The sequence below is a fragment of the Pagrus major genome, chromosome 13 (assembly GCF_040436345.1).
Source record: "Pagrus major chromosome 13, Pma_NU_1.0".
Classification (NCBI taxonomy): domain Eukaryota; kingdom Metazoa; phylum Chordata; class Actinopteri; order Spariformes; family Sparidae; genus Pagrus; species Pagrus major.
The window spans coordinates 21058634-21073966 of NC_133227.1; the positions used below are offsets into that span (position 1 = coordinate 21058634).

Consider the following 15333-nt stretch of genomic DNA (forward strand, 5'->3'; position numbering starts at 1 on the left):
AAACTAGCCAGTAAGCAATAGGGAAATCATTCAAGCTAGTTAGCAATGTTAACTATTGTAAACAGTGGCTATTACTTTTAATTGTTCCCAAGTATTTCTCTGTCCAATTATTGATTAATTAACTTCAGCTATATCATAGTGTGTCAAATTTACCAACTAGCCTATTGTACATTTGAACTAGCGAACTAAGAAACTAGCTTGTTTCGGGAAAGCATTCAAGCTTGTTAGCGATGTAAACTAGAGTAAACAGTGGCTATTACTTTTAATTATTCCTGAATATTTTTCTTTACAAACTACTAACATTTAAGCTAGCAAACTAGGAAAACTAGCTAGTTAAGCTTGCCAGCAATGTTAACTAATGTAAACAGTGGCAGTGGCAGTGAGGACCTGCCATGTACAAACTATTTTATAGTTACCATATCTTTGCCGTCACCAACAGGTGTCCTGGTGCTTCAGCAGGAGGAAATTCTTCTACGACTTATCAACTATTAAAAGGCATTTTACAAGGTTAGTGTTTTCACACCCAACATTAAAGTTAAGCCTCCATTCATCCTGTCTGAATGAATGACGGTTATTTGTCAATAAGCCATTTCTCACATCACATTGTTTTTTGTTTGTCAAGATTTATTTTTTGCTTTTTTTTTTTTGGTGATGTGGCAGCAACAGCAGCACCGAGGAGGTGATTAGTTGGACCAGCATTCACACCGTTTAAGTAGAAAAAACAATACAAGGCTACCAGAGAACAACCAACGGACCATTGCTTTAGTATGAGAAAAAGCCATTGAAGCCAATGAAATCCTGCATGACAGTGACTTGTAGTATCTAGTTTCAACATACAGTACAGGTAAACTCAACAAAAAAACTCCTTCTCACCTTTTAAAACTTTAAACATTATAATCCAGCAGTTACAGTTATTTGTAGTGGAAAAAAATGCACTATTTGTCATGTACAACTTGGAACAATCCGTGTTCGTTTACATGTGCCACTGTACCTACACCTTATTTAGACATACTGCGTTATTATCATTATTTTTTTTACATTTCCTGGATGTGCTACTAGTTTTCTTCTGCACATCCACTTTGCTTACATTTCTTCAAATCTGACATTCTTTAGCGTAAACACGCTCAGGAGACGCTGAACAAAACAATCGTTTAAACATAATGGCCGTCAAAGCAACACGGAGAAAAAGCAGTTTCCATCCCACAACTTTTATGTCATAAAGTAGTCCATTCACTATTAATATTATGCAATATTTTTTGTACTCATCAGAGAGAGAATGAGAAACGACATGCCGAAGAGGCTGACTGATGAACAGTATTGATTAGGGATGCTGCTGTTTGTCTTCGAGAGAGAGGCTACTGCGCCGTCGAGAACGACCTCAGACGAACGACAGAATCGGGGGGGCGTGTAGCAGGACGAACGGAGGTGAAACTCAGGGGGGTGACGGCTGCAACAGTTAGTCAATGTCCATTTCGGGGGGCTTGTTCTCTGCTGTTCCCTGTTCCTTGCCTGCAGGTGTGGCTTTGTCTGGGTTGGATTGCTGGTTCTCTGTTCCCTCCTGCCCGTTGACTGGCCCGTTCTCCGTCTTCTCCTCCTTAGGAGGCTCCACCTTGGGCTTGGGTTTGGACACCACAGGGTTACAGGCGATATAAAGCTCCTGAACAGGGGAAAAACAAAGCACTCGTTAGAGAGATCGCAGAAAAAGTTACCACTAAAGTTACAATTTCTACAACCAACCTGTACGATGAAGACTTGTTTTATTATTTCCCAGAAAACTGCAGCTGACGTCTGCAGTGTTTCTGTTATCTGGTATTTATTTATTTATTTATCTTTAACCAGGAAAATCTTTTGCAAATCCCTACCTGAACATTTTTTACATCCTCCAGTATTTCTACGGTCGTATATGCGCCTTAACTGCGCTCTGCATACCTTAGTCTTGGCCTGGATCTCTTGAACTTTGACCACTGGTTCCAGAGTGAGGTCCTGACTGTTCTGCTGGTTCATCTTGCTGTTCATCCAGACCATGGCGTCGTTCACCTGCTTGTCCACGCGAGTCACCTCCAGCTCGTCCAGGTGACTGTACTGCTCATCCTGTTAGGGAGAAGCGCAGGTTAGTTATAACACCTGCAACCACATTAACTGTAACACTTGGTAAGCCAACAAACTAGCTGTGTGTGTGTGTGTCAGGTCACCTTTGCCTTGTAAGCTTCAATGATCTTCATGTACAACTGGATCTGTCTGCCAAGCTCCTCAAATGCTTTGGGCCGCTCCTCAGATTCCATGTATCTCTCATGAATCGGCTGACCGAGTTGCTGTATAAAGAGACAACATCAGGTTTAGTCATCGAGCGAGGCAAAAACAATGCAGAGAGGAGGCTAGTTCACCATCAATGACAGCCAAGTAACTTCTGAAAAATAGTGGTTTTGTAGAGGATAGTCTTTCTCCTATTTTAAATATTGAACTATATATATTAGTCTTATATTAAAACACAGAAAACAGCTGTCAAACATATATTGTACACCAGTCAGCAAAGCTACAGAAGCTGTACAGGGAGAGTACCGCCATCTCATTTATAAACAACCTTCCCGTCACACGCTACGAGCCTGGTTACCTTCAGCTCAGCCAGTTTGTCGATGTAAACTTGTTTCTGTTGGTCCTCTCCGTCTTCATACAGCCAGTTCTCTGTGTCCTCCAGTTTTAATGAGAACGTGTCACGGTCCTGCGTGTCGAACAAGAAGTGAGAATAAATTCGCAATTTATCAAAAACGCACTGAAAGTTGCGTCACATTTCCATCGACACGCCTCGAGTGTGATCTCTACTCACAGCTTCATTCACAAACTTCTCCAGGGCGCCGTGCAGTTTGTCCCTCATGTCGTACACGTACTCCTCGACGTTGTTCTTCGCGTCGTTCCTCTCCTTCTCTAGCTTATCCTGCATGATCATCTTACCCTGGAAGAGTCGCAATGAAAGTGTTAGCGACACACGTAAAGTGAAGACGGGACATCAAACCACATGAGGATGGAGACATCGAAACAGAAAAACAAATGGATGTTCACATCCAAAGACTTCCTGGGTATTAACAATGAGGATAACACCTTTACCAGGAGAAAAACCTTCATCAGATAAGCCATTATATTACAACCATTAATTATAAAGTGGCTGACAATAATTTCTCATCGTTTTAAATTTAAAGCAAGTGACACCAGGACCAGTAAGTCCAACGATAACATGGCTCAGACAAATACTCAGAGAGTGAGTGCCGGACATTCCTGGTGATTTTTAGAGCATTACCTCATTCTCCACAAACGTATTTAGTACGTCAGTGGACAGCTGCCACTGCAGGCTGTTCTGGATGGGCAGCTCCACTGTCTTCGTTTTAACTTTGGGCTTCTTGGCCTGAGGGGGCTGGTCGGTCTTCTTCTCCTGCTTGGTGTCCTCCATCGTCTGAAAAAGGAATACAGAAAGATTAAGATTGTGTTATTCTCAAAAAGATGCCTTTACACCATAAAGGAGTGTCTGCTACGATAGAAATGTACTGCTATGACACATTAACTTATTATATCTGCGAAACATTCAAATGCCACACAAACAGCCCCTCCGCTGGCGGGCTTTCTTGAACCCTCTAGCTGTGAGGCGACAGTGCTAACCACCGCACCGTCCTTTTATATACCGTTTAGATTCACGTGGAATTATTTTACATTTATTTTCTTCACCGTTACCATTCACACACACCCTGACAGTTAGTCAGTAGTTATTCAAATGTTTTTGGTGGTGTCAGTGTTACTGATTCCCCTTGAACTCAACAAAACATGTCTTTTATTAAAATTAGTAGGTCACCAGATCCAGAAGTGATACTAAAAAGCCAAATCCCTCAAATGTTTAAATACAGTCAATCCTTTTAGTAATGTGGGTGTGGATGTGTGTGTGGAAATGCACAACAACCTTTACTGAAAGTTTATCATCCTGTGTCAAACATGATGTTAATATATACGTTAGTACACTTAATGGTCACCTTAGTGCTGGGCGATATAGCTACAAATGATTGTATTAGGGCTGTCAGAGTTAACGCACATTCCTTTCAACGGCATTCAATTTTTTAACGCACGCACGTTATGACCCTCGGCCCGCCCCGTAGTTTGTAAAATCAGGAAGCAATGCAGCAGTAACGTTGTGGATGGCAGCAGAAACAAACCTCCTTGAGCAGAAATGGATAAAGAAAAAGGTCTTTTGAAAGGCAAGTTCAGCTTCAAAGCCCTGCCGGATGTTTCTCTCGACAAGAACACAATTATTTGCAATTACTGTCGATGCGAACCGAGTTACCACCGAAGTACATTGAGTCTCAAGCACACAGCTGGTGCAAAGAGCCCTCCTCTCCCTCGCCAAAGGCAGACCACGCAGGATAGTTTGCAACGGAGACGCCTGAACAACTCGACATGAGACAAACTTTCAACAGCTATAGCTAAATGGTTGGCTACAGCTTGCAGGTTGATTAACATAGTTTTGTTAAAAGTTGGACACTACATTGTGTTAGTGCTACTAAGGAATGTTACATTCAGGTCAATATGCCCATCTGTTGTTGCTTGTTGGGCTCGAGTTTGCCATGTTACCTTTGAGGTTATTCTGGAGAATATTCTGGACAGTATTTGTCATTTTTTTTGGATTGTTGCAATAATAAGAAACTTACATTTGCATAAAGCAGCATGGGTCCACTCCCATGTTGATAAGAATTTTTAAAAAATTGACAAAATGGAGTAAACTATGGACAATCATGCGATTTATCATGATTAAATATTTTAATCGATTGACAGCCCAAGTTTTTATAAAAACTATTTCCATATTGTGCCAGAGCAATATCATTTGTGTTGGATCTGCCAGACGATGGACTATTAAATTTATACCATTTCAATCTAATAGTTTTTACTTTTAATGCCAGTTTCAATGGCAGATGGGTGTTTTTGGGAACACTTTATTGCCGTTGGTTTCTCAACAATACTTAACTCTCTGGTTCTCGCACACTTAGGCGATATAGGGATGTGTCTTTGGCTTTTTTGTAATAGATGTTTTAGATGAAACAGCAAAACTACAAACAGGAGCATTTTTTTTTCCTGTCTACGATGGCATTACGTTTTGTTGAACTTGCCGATTTTTGCTCTCATAGACTTTGTAGTATGTATTTGTCGACACTGGAGAGGAGGATATATTAACATCACGCCCTATCGCCCAGCACAAGGTTACCTCCATCTCCTCAGCCTCTGATTTCTTGTCTCCGTTGTCTCCAGACTGATGTTTCTGATCCTCCTGGTCCACCTGCATTTTGTTCTGACACACAGTAACAAACGAAAAGACATAGTACATACTGTAAATCATATTGACATAACACATGATATTTTGTGTCTGGTTTTATCCGAACTCTTCCCAAAATTTCAACATTTGCGCCCCCAGTCAGACACCAACCAGACAAGTATTTGTAAGGTTGAAACACTGATAGACTAAGTTTTTGTAGATAATTTCAGTAGTGGATTTCTGTCTGAGGAAGATATGAAGTTATTTTCCCTCCGTTCAGGCTCTACAACGCCCGCATGTTTTCAAGCTTTTCACAGGCACTATTTGATGCAGAGGATTTGTGTTTGAACACTAATTGCCCAGGTGTTGATAAAAGTGTCCGCCCTCTCCACAATTATGACGCATTATTTTGGGGAAAAAGGCCAGAATGAATGCAAATCGATTCGACAGTTGGTTCTGGAGCGCAGATGGTGACTCACAACCCAAAATAAAATGCCAAACAAATTACAAAGAGGCATTGGAGAGAAATAAATGCAGCCCATTGAAGGCGTCTTAAGCTTGTTAAGGCAGAACATCTAAATTCCAGAGTGATGAGATGAGCGACTATTAAAAAGCTAAGGTGTGGCTGAACTGAGGCTGTCTGTGTGAAAAGGATCTGTGAGGTGAACCACAAAGCAAAGAGCATACAGCAAACCAGGTGTACCTTTCTCAAACTCACACACACACACACACAATGTCATTCTCTTTCACCCAGTGTAAATACACACAGTACACACCTCCTCCTCCTTCGCTGTCTGGTCTGTGTCCATTGGCTCCTCTCCCTCCACCGTTTTCACGACCTCTATTAGCGAGGCGCCGGAGACACTGAACACCCCGTGAACGTTGACCCGGACTTTCACCTTGACCTTTGCACTCTCTCCAGATGCCTGAGGAACCACATTCTGGATCAGGAACTGGCCTGTAGAGCCGGAGGAAAGGGTCACAGTTTAGAATAGAAGTGAAAATATGTAATAAGTATAACATTTTTTTTCTGTCAAAACAAACAAAAGAGGATTTATGCCATGCTCGTTACTGTCCGCTTATTTTTTCTGAACTTGCGGTACCTATAGAAGTGTTGGGGTAGGGCAGCTCCTTCGGGTTGTTGTAGTAAGCATCCAGGTTGAAGGACTCTTTCCGGAAGAAGGTCAAAACTTTGGAGAAGGGAGCTGAATGGTTCTTTGGGAAAACCTCACAATCACTGTGGAAAGTCAACAAGACAACACAAGTGAACAGACAGAATCTGAAAACTTAGATCAGGGTTTTGTAGTGATGTGTGGAAACTGTCTTCAGTTGCAAATATTTTACAGATGTATATATTAGTAAAAATTAGTTTGTTTTGTTCGTCCATGATTCGCCAACTTGCCCCTCTTTCTTCACGGTTGCACTTTACAGACCTCTTCATAGAAAACTTTCTGTTTTCCTCTCCTGTCAATGTTCTGTTTTGTGTCTTGCACTAATATTTTAGTAAAATATGAATGCACCTGGCACCGATTTCAGATAACACACACGGTAGAAACATACTTCGGGTGTGTGCAGCAGGTTTGGCAGAAAACCCTGCAAGTACAGGTGAATGCGTCTGGAAAGATAGTTGCAGCACAAAAGGTGTGGTCCAGTCCCATGTAGACTTCTAACTTGTCTTAACTACAGGTTGCAAGAAGATTTTATATTGATAGTTGTTGACAATAAGCCTGTTTCTGAGTAGTTTCAGTTGTGTAACTACAGTATAAACACACATTAAAATAACATAAGAGTAAGGGAAACATTAAACTAATGTGGCAATGGCTTCTAGACATTTAAATACAGTACAGACACATCCAATAACTCCTGAAAAACTAACTCCTGACAGTCCGTTTGATAGCCACATCAACATCAAAAGTAGAGATTCAAGCATTAACTTGTATTTGATGCTGACAGAGATCGTACCTCAGCCCCTCCTCTGCAGCTGAGTTCCATTTTAGGGAGATGGAGTAGGGGACAACATCTGTGATGGAGAACTCTCTGACTTTAAATGCTGGTGACAAGATGGCACACTGAGGAGAAGAGGAGAAACAGACACAGTTAATGTAAGTTTTGTCTTGAGCTTTCTTATTCTGACCAACAGAGTTTCCAATCCCAGTGACAAAAGAAAAAACATGATTTGATTTGGATATTTTCTCCCACTGGACCAAAGTTGTTGGTCGTGACAGATGAACTTCACCTGCAGAGCACAGCCTCTGGCCACGGCCTCGTCTGCATTCAGGGTGGTGCTCAGCTCTTTGCCGAAGAACTTGCTGATTCGCTCTTTAATGGCTGGGCTTCTGGAGGCCGCGCCCACAATCTCCACTGCATAGATATCCTCCTTTTTCAGCTCTGGATACAGGAAGGTGGAGATGAACATGGCACAAAACAGGCTGGTGAAAGTTTACAGAATCACAGCTTCATTCAACTGTTGATACTGAAATGTTAAGCTTAAGCCACACGTGTGCTGACAGAAAAATGACATCCACAATACTTTTTCTTCAAAACTAAATCTTTTTGTAAACGCACATTACTCAACAACACTTAACACGACAACTCTGGTGTACCCAAATATATTTTCTTTCAATTATTTGCCATGTGATTGCTCAAAATGATCTGGCAAGAGCAAGCAGAGATAGAGAGGAAGTAAAGAATGATTAAAGGGAGGCAAGAAAGCAGGCGTGCTGCCAGTGTCTGAAGGGAAGGCCCGTCTCAGCGAAAGCACATGACATGACTGAACCTTGTCTACATGAGCGTGCACATGCTGAAGGGGATAGTCCAGCTGCTATTAAAGTCAGATGTACTCACTGGTTTGTTCCATGACGCTGCGCAGGGGACCCTCGACTTTGGCCAGCAGCCCTGCACACATCTCCTCAAACTGGCCTCTGGGGACACATGGTCATAGATTATTAATAGACTCACACACACTCAGGAACAGTGTGGGGCAGGCAGATGGATGCTGGGTACCTCTCAGAGTCATTTTCTAATTATATCAACACAATTTATCATCTGACACTAGTCCACATAATCAATAAATAGACTAGACAAGAAGCTTTATACTCAGTAGTGCATCTTAAATGTTTCTTAATGATATCTGTTACACATATTGTCGTCATCTTGATTTTTGAAGTCTGCATCGCACCTGTTAAGTTTACTGGAGACGTCAATGTCATTCATGAAGCACTCAATGTTGAGAGGCAGGTCGGAGGAGTTGGCACTCATCAGCTTCTTGAGCTTCTCGCACTCTTGGTAGAGTCGCACCAGCGCCCGGGGCTTGGACTTGACGTCCAGCTTGTACTTCTTCCCGAACTCCTCACAGAAGTAGTTGACCAGGATGTCGTCAAAGTCCTTCCCGCCAAGCTCGGGATCAAACGCCGTACCCAGGATCTGACAGCGGAGGAAGAGGAGAGGATAGATATTTGAAGTGATGGCAAAATACCAAACTACTGGATGAAAGTTTTATATCACCACATATCTATACATCTAGAACGGCTGAAGGTCCATCTATGAAATTCTTAAATTACTTTTTTTTAATAAAGCACTCTGGTTTTTGCCTTGTTCAGCCCACATACATGTGGCAAGTGCACTCCTAATAAACTATAACATGTAAAACAATTAACCGGCTTCATCCTTGACTGTACTGCCTCCCATTCAGTCTATCTATACCCACATGAGAATAACAAACTACCAAAACTACTATTTGCAAAACTGACAAGCAAAACAATGCTGTGGCATCATAACCTGCCCTAAAACCATTCCTCTCCCTCAGTATTGCCTTTCAAAATGGGCACAAATTATTCATCACTCACCTTGAGCTTTCCTTTATTGAAGGCACAAACCGACACCTGGTAACCCGAGTGGCCCACATCCACAAACACCACTATCCTGGGCTTCTCCTCTGGAGCTGGCAGGTCCTGTTTGTAGATGCCGTATGCCAGAGTCACTGCAACAAACAGGCACAATCGGCATCAGCATACAAGTACAGGTCAAGAAATGTGTCACTACCAAACTGTAAATACAAGCAAATAACATGTAGGCATAGCGTTATGACATTTGTTTTACTGTATCTGCTGTAGAAAGTTAAAAACTAAAACATTAAGCAGCGTTTCAGCAAGTTTATGAAAATAAAAAGATAAATATGTCATGAAAAATCCATCTAGATGTCATTTGACAGCATAGTGCCATAACTGTCTCAAAGCCCAACTAGTAGGGATATCAAGATTTCAATTCTAAATCGAAAACCCATCAAAATGAGCTTTCAATTTGCTTACCACTGCTCACTATACTTGACTTGCTACTCTTTGCTGTAACTATCTTTGGCTGTAGGGACTAGCTGCTGTTAACAAGTAGGTCAATTAGCTGTGGAACCAAGTGGCCCTATTAGCTGAGGGGAGTCTGTCTGCTAGTTGGGATGATGGGGTGTGTCACCGCGGGCAACAGGGCCACCCACTGAACACAGCTCGACAGCAGACTGGGACTGAACACAGCCTCTGAGACTGACAGATGACAGTTTGACGACAGATGATGCGGTATGGATGTGATTTATCGCAGCTCTGACCAGGACTATGACTTCGGGGATGAGAAGACACAGCAGGCGGAGACAGAAGAGGCATGAAGCGACGGAGAACCAATAGAGCCATGCAGCACAATTCCTGCCTGAAGGTATGAGGACTATCGGGCCATCAACTCTTGATCTTGCTGGTATTAATATGCTCACTTCAGTAGACATCTCTCCGACAGTACATAAACGACTTTGACATAACATCAACACTGTTCTTTCTTCATAATGTAAGTTCAGTTTTTTGATGTTTTAAACTAACATGTCCCCTTTAAATAAGAATTTGAAAATCTAAATGACAGCTCTCAGGACAAGAAACCAATGATCTGGTGATCTTTACATAAATGTACCTGCAGTGGTCTCATTCATTAGTCGTAGACAGTTGAGGCCTGCGATCTGAGCTGCATCCATCACAGACCTTCTTTCTGCGTCGGTGAAATAGCTCGGGACCTGGGAGGGGGAAAATGCAATTTTAATACAAAACACAAACCAGTCTCAGTGAGTGAAGATATTAGTGTTGACCGTCTTGGAATGAGGGATTTAACTGGAACCAACACTGAGTAAGAAACAAACACACATACTATTACTGTAAGGCACTGAAAAGATGCCAAAGATGTCTGAAATTAATTGGCTGCATCACGAGATGTCTGGATAATGTTACCGTGTCCGTTTCTCTGGGTGCAAAAACAAAACATCTCCTTGTGGAAAAAGTTCAAGGGCTAAAATTAGCTATTGGCCACAGTGGTAATAACATGTTGTCCATCTGTAGAGCTGATGCAAAGTGTGGATTTAGGACCAGCGAAAGTAACAGCCTCTCTGTGTGAGATCTGTAACATTACATAACAGATGCTGCTGGTGAATTCATATACCAACCACAACAAGAAACACACACACATCCCACTCTTCACCAACAACGTGCAAGGGAGGAAATAAAGCTTTCAGACAAGACATCTGGTGAAGTGTTCAGAGCAAAATGTCACATGAACAGGTGGTAATACATTTATACACCTGGGAGGCAGCTTTCTCCAGGCATATTTTCACCCCAAACTACTTAAAAATGCGAGAGGGTGACATGAGTAGCTTCCACTCAAAATATTAGGATGTAAATGCAAATCCATATTGCATTTAAGTACAGAGAATGGCAGAAATACAGTAAGAAGAGTGCAGCCCTTTCAGTCCTATGTCACGTCTTTAAATAAGCTGTGTGCAGAGATCCAACAAGTAAATTAACACCTCCGTAGACATTTAAAGCCCCCAAGAAAAGATATATTGCCACAAGAATAAGCCTAAAAGACATCTAGTCAGACGTGGAAAAGCAGAAAACGAATGCGCTGCACTGGCAAATCTTTTTTAGAAGTTTTATAGATTTTAAGACATCCTGCTGAGGCGGTGAGACCGCTGTAGACGTCTGCAGAGATGCTTACCGAGATGACACAGTCCGCAACCGGTTTCTTCAGTGCACTTTCAGCAGTCTCCTTCAGTTTGGTCAGCAGCATGCCGGTGACCTGCTCGATGCTGAACACTTTTTCCTCCTCCATGTACATCACCTACAGTGGACAAGAATTAGGAAGAGTTTTACTCTTCAGCCAGATTGTTTAAAAAGCTTTAAACAGCTATCAACAAGAAATGTTTTTCGTTAAAAATGGAAAAAGCCATGACAGTTTCATTGAAAGCATTAAAACTAACTGAAAGCTCACAAAACAGGTCCCCACAAAACCCTAACAACTTAGAAAGATAATGTTAAAATATGTAAATACGCAATTGGGAAACGTTTCATGCGAGGGGTGATTTTGCAACAACAGCTCGATGCAACTGTCTTGGCTTTGTAATTTCTTCTGCTAGCATTTGCCCCAAGGATTCACATTAATTATCTCCACAGGGACACAAAAAACACACCAGGCTGTGTGCTTGCAGCGTGCAAGAACACTGGGAATGTTTTGAGCCTTTACACAAACTACATTTTTCATATTCAGGCATTTAGTCGACTGGGTCTGAGACTGGTGCTACGATTATTTCCACCACAGATTAATGCTATACGAAAATAAATATGGCAACTTTAGACAGAGCTAGTAGAGGATAAAAGAAAACAGGACTGGACAGAGTGTGAAGATAACGTAGAAGAGCAATGATTCAGAGAAAAGAGCATTACATGAGGCCCTTCTTGGAGCACAGCAGGTAACAGAGGTGGAAGGAATATAGTCAAGAATAAGCTGTTCGCTTTCTCTCTGTTAAATTTCTTATGGCTGTCCCTTTTTATTCTTGATTGCCCTACTTCAGCGTACAGTACCACTATTAACTTAAGCCTTACCTCGACTTTTTTTTTTTTTTTCCAGAAATCATTGCTTCTTTTCCTCCCTCTACTTAAGGTAACCTGTGTAGCTAATCTCTATTATAGCAGAAGCACAGTAAAATCCTCAATCTTACTTTTATACCGGTGGATCCATTGGGCATCTGTGCCAGGTCGTACACCAAGTTAGACTTGGCTGACTGGATGTAGGGGTCTGCAAAAGCCCGGCCATGGAATCGCTTGAAGCCTTGTACCGTGTTCCGACAGTTGGTCACCACCTGGACGTGATGAGGGAGGCAAAAGAGGACAAAATATAAAAGAATGATGTTAAAATAATGAAACAATTCCAGTGTTTTGCATTTAATAACAAGGATGTTAGCAGGATGCCTGAACTGATTTTACCTGGCTCTTTGCAGCTGCTCCTATCGATCGATTTCGTGGACCGAATGATACAAATGACCTGCAAGACAACAAAAGAAAATGTTAAGCTACGGCTTCACATTCTATGATGAGCAGGCAGTCTAATCTTCTTGTATAATCCACCTTTTGTTTCATACACCCAAAATCAAGACAGCTTTACGTGTCTGTTATCACACGGTCTCGCCTAGACATGACCTGACATTTAAGAGCCTAACCCACATGAAACTGAACAGACATTTTACCATGTCTGCAGTGGCAACACATGCAGTTTGTTGTTGTGTGCTTAGGTAAAATTCAGTGTGTAATATCATGAGGGTTTGGCCTTAGTGGTAGTAGTAGTAGTAGCTTGTGTTTAAGTGAAATCTTCCACAATGTATAATAATGTACAGTATGTATGATAGATCGTGAATTTATCAAAGAAAGCTTTGCTGGAGCCTGGACTGTGGATGCACAGACCCATGGACCCATCTCTTACTAATCGAACAGTACTGTATAACATAGACTGAAGTGGTTAGTCCAATTATATCTTGTATCCACTTGTCATCGTCCTGTCAAACACAGATGTCAGAGCTACAGACGCCATCAACACACACGCCCAGCTGCTAATGTCAATGATGGGTCAGAGCAACATGTCTCTGGGAAAATTGGTCTCAGCAGGCACTCGACTACATATAGAAGTGAGTAGTAATTTGTAATATGCAGCGTTTTTTGCATATTGTTAGTGAATGGCAGAACACAGAAACAAAAGACCATTCAGAGAAAACTTATCACAACACTCTTAGGGGTTATTTAACAAAATGGTTGATTAGTTTGAGGGCAGATGTTTATCACTCTTTGATCAATAGAGAATTATTTTGATTAAACATCTTAAAATGTTCAAAAGTATGGCTATGAGAAGATACCAGGGTCAATCTGATGTCTTAAATTGCATTTATTGTATTATACCAAAAGCCAAAAGTATTCAGATGTATTCACTGTTTTGATTTAGTTGTTTTTTTTTAAACACACATAATTATTTTAAAGATTATTTTATTGTTTTTGTTAAATTAATTTCAATCTAGTATCTGTCTGTCCATTAACTAATCTGATCAGCTAATCCAATTAGCATAAAGAGGCCTGTTTACATTATTATCAAGGGAAGATAACACAACACCTCTTTAAAAAAGGGAATATTTTATAAAGATACAGTCTTTTACTCATTTATTGAAAGCATTCCTGTTTTTCCAACTCATTAACAAAGTCTCCTCAACAGAACATGGAGACATGTCAACATCTGACCCTCACTGCCAAAAGGTCCCCTTGAAATCCATTTTCATTTGATTTTTCATTAGATTTGGTCACAGGACGTACAACCAGTGTGGGTACAAAGTGTGCCGTGTCAGCCAAACGAACAATGCTAGACACTTTAAAAACAACACCTTAAAGACAACATTTAAATAAAATAAATAAATACTTTTGGTAGCTTGTTAATATTAAAACAAAGACCACATCTTTTGGACAAGTCATTACAATTTTCTAGAATATTCCAACAAGCGGATGGCTAGCTGGCTGTCGTCATCGTAGGCAAGGCGCTTGCTTTCCACACGGGGCACACCGGTTGGTTGGAGCTTTCGCCTTCAAGACGTGCACAGCAATTAGAACGGGGGGGGAACACCGCCCGCCCGTGTTCGCCGGGCAACTAAAACCCGTTTTCAACCCATACAGTACCGTTAATAAGAAATCCATGAGCTGAGTTAGCCAGCTAGCTCAGTGGCTGGTGTTTGAAGAAAGAAAAATAAAATAAAAACTGCGTAAATTGAGGATAAATTCTAGATGGAGCCATGTTCGCCATGTGCACATTAAGGGACGTGCCACTAATGTATTCCCACTAAAAGGAAGATTGATTAGCCATCGCAACACAGAGATACAAGTTTAGCTAACGGTTGCTAGTCAGCAGAGCTGTGTTCACGTGCATTACCCCAACACCGGTGAAGACAACAGCACATTAAATCCCTCTCTGTCGTAGCCATTCCCTCACAAGTCGTATAAATAATGCCTGTACTTTGGGTACTTACGGTGTGCATCTGTCGCTGTACTCATTAGCGACTGTCTCGATTCCTCCGGCTCGGGCTACAGCTACATAGCAGCTTTGAAAGCCCAAGTCAAATCCCACCACTGACATCTTCAGCGATACGACTGTCTTCCTCTGGCTATAACCTTATCTACGGGTGAATATATAGAAAAATAAAAGTAAGGTCCAGCTACAGGTTAAAAGGGGATGTAAAAGTCGGGGGAAGTAGTTGTGTTGCGCTGCGTTAAGTAGGGCTACTTCTAGTCATAATCCACACCGCTGACTATTACCGGTGTCCCTGATCGCTACTGTCCGGCTGCAAATATCGCGAGATTTACACAGTTCTGGATATCTCTGGACCTTTCTATAACCATGTGAAAGACTGTTCTCCAATATTCGAGTATTTGGGAGATATTTCTTGAGATGCCTGACTATTGCCAGATTATACTGGTGGTTTCGATTACTGTGGATGCAAATTGCATAAATAAATCAATGGCTATTTAGTTGATGATGCCTGGGATGGACTCTAGGCTGTGCTATATGAGGGTGTTGAATGTATGAGGTCAGATTTTACATGCTTTAGTGAACTGACCACAACTTCACATTATGTTTTTGTTTTTATATCAGTAATTCATCATAACACAAAACACTAATGTGGTCCAACATGGGACAAGACATGCAAGGGCAAGGTATGCAAA

General features: G+C 41.5%; 1 protein-coding gene across 2 annotated transcripts; it reads right to left on the reverse strand.

The window, feature by feature from the left end:
• Nucleotides 1–603: 603 nt before the first annotated feature.
• Nucleotides 604–14945, reverse strand: hspa4a (heat shock protein 4a). Of its 2 annotated transcripts, XM_073479371.1 has the most exons (19): nucleotides 14640–14945; nucleotides 12568–12625; nucleotides 12303–12443; nucleotides 11303–11425; nucleotides 10229–10328; nucleotides 9130–9263; nucleotides 8463–8707; nucleotides 8129–8205; nucleotides 7521–7672; nucleotides 7247–7353; nucleotides 6388–6521; nucleotides 6061–6242; nucleotides 5237–5320; nucleotides 3293–3445; nucleotides 2825–2950; nucleotides 2612–2719; nucleotides 2193–2312; nucleotides 1930–2091; nucleotides 604–1657 (listed from the first exon to the last, which is right to left on the reverse strand). In XM_073479371.1, exons 1-19 carry the CDS (start codon nucleotides 14744–14746, stop codon nucleotides 1457–1459), a joined length of 2514 nt encoding a protein of 837 aa, XP_073335472.1. In that variant the 5' UTR covers nucleotides 14747–14945; the 3' UTR covers nucleotides 604–1456. The 2 variants fall into 2 exon arrangements, with proteins under 2 accessions (XP_073335472.1, XP_073335473.1); XM_073479372.1 differs by lacking the exon at nucleotides 5237–5320 and having other exon boundaries at nucleotides 1374–1657; nucleotides 14640–14916.
• Between the last annotated feature and the right edge of the window lie 388 nt (nucleotides 14946–15333).

Excerpts from the sequence above, each read along its gene's own strand:
- hspa4a (XM_073479371.1), bottom strand. The coding sequence starts at position 14,746 with ATGTCAGTGGTGGGATTTGACTTGGGCTTTCAAAGCTGCTATGTAGCT. Across the intron at positions 8,708-9,129 it reads TCAATAAAGGAAAGCTCAAG|ATCCTGGGTACGGCGTTTGA; the intron begins GTGAGTGATGAA and ends CTCCGCTGTCAG. Across the intron at positions 6,522-7,246 it reads GCTGCAGAGGAGGGGCTGAG|TGATTGTGAGGTTTTCCCAA; the intron begins GTACGATCTCTG and ends GACTTTCCACAG.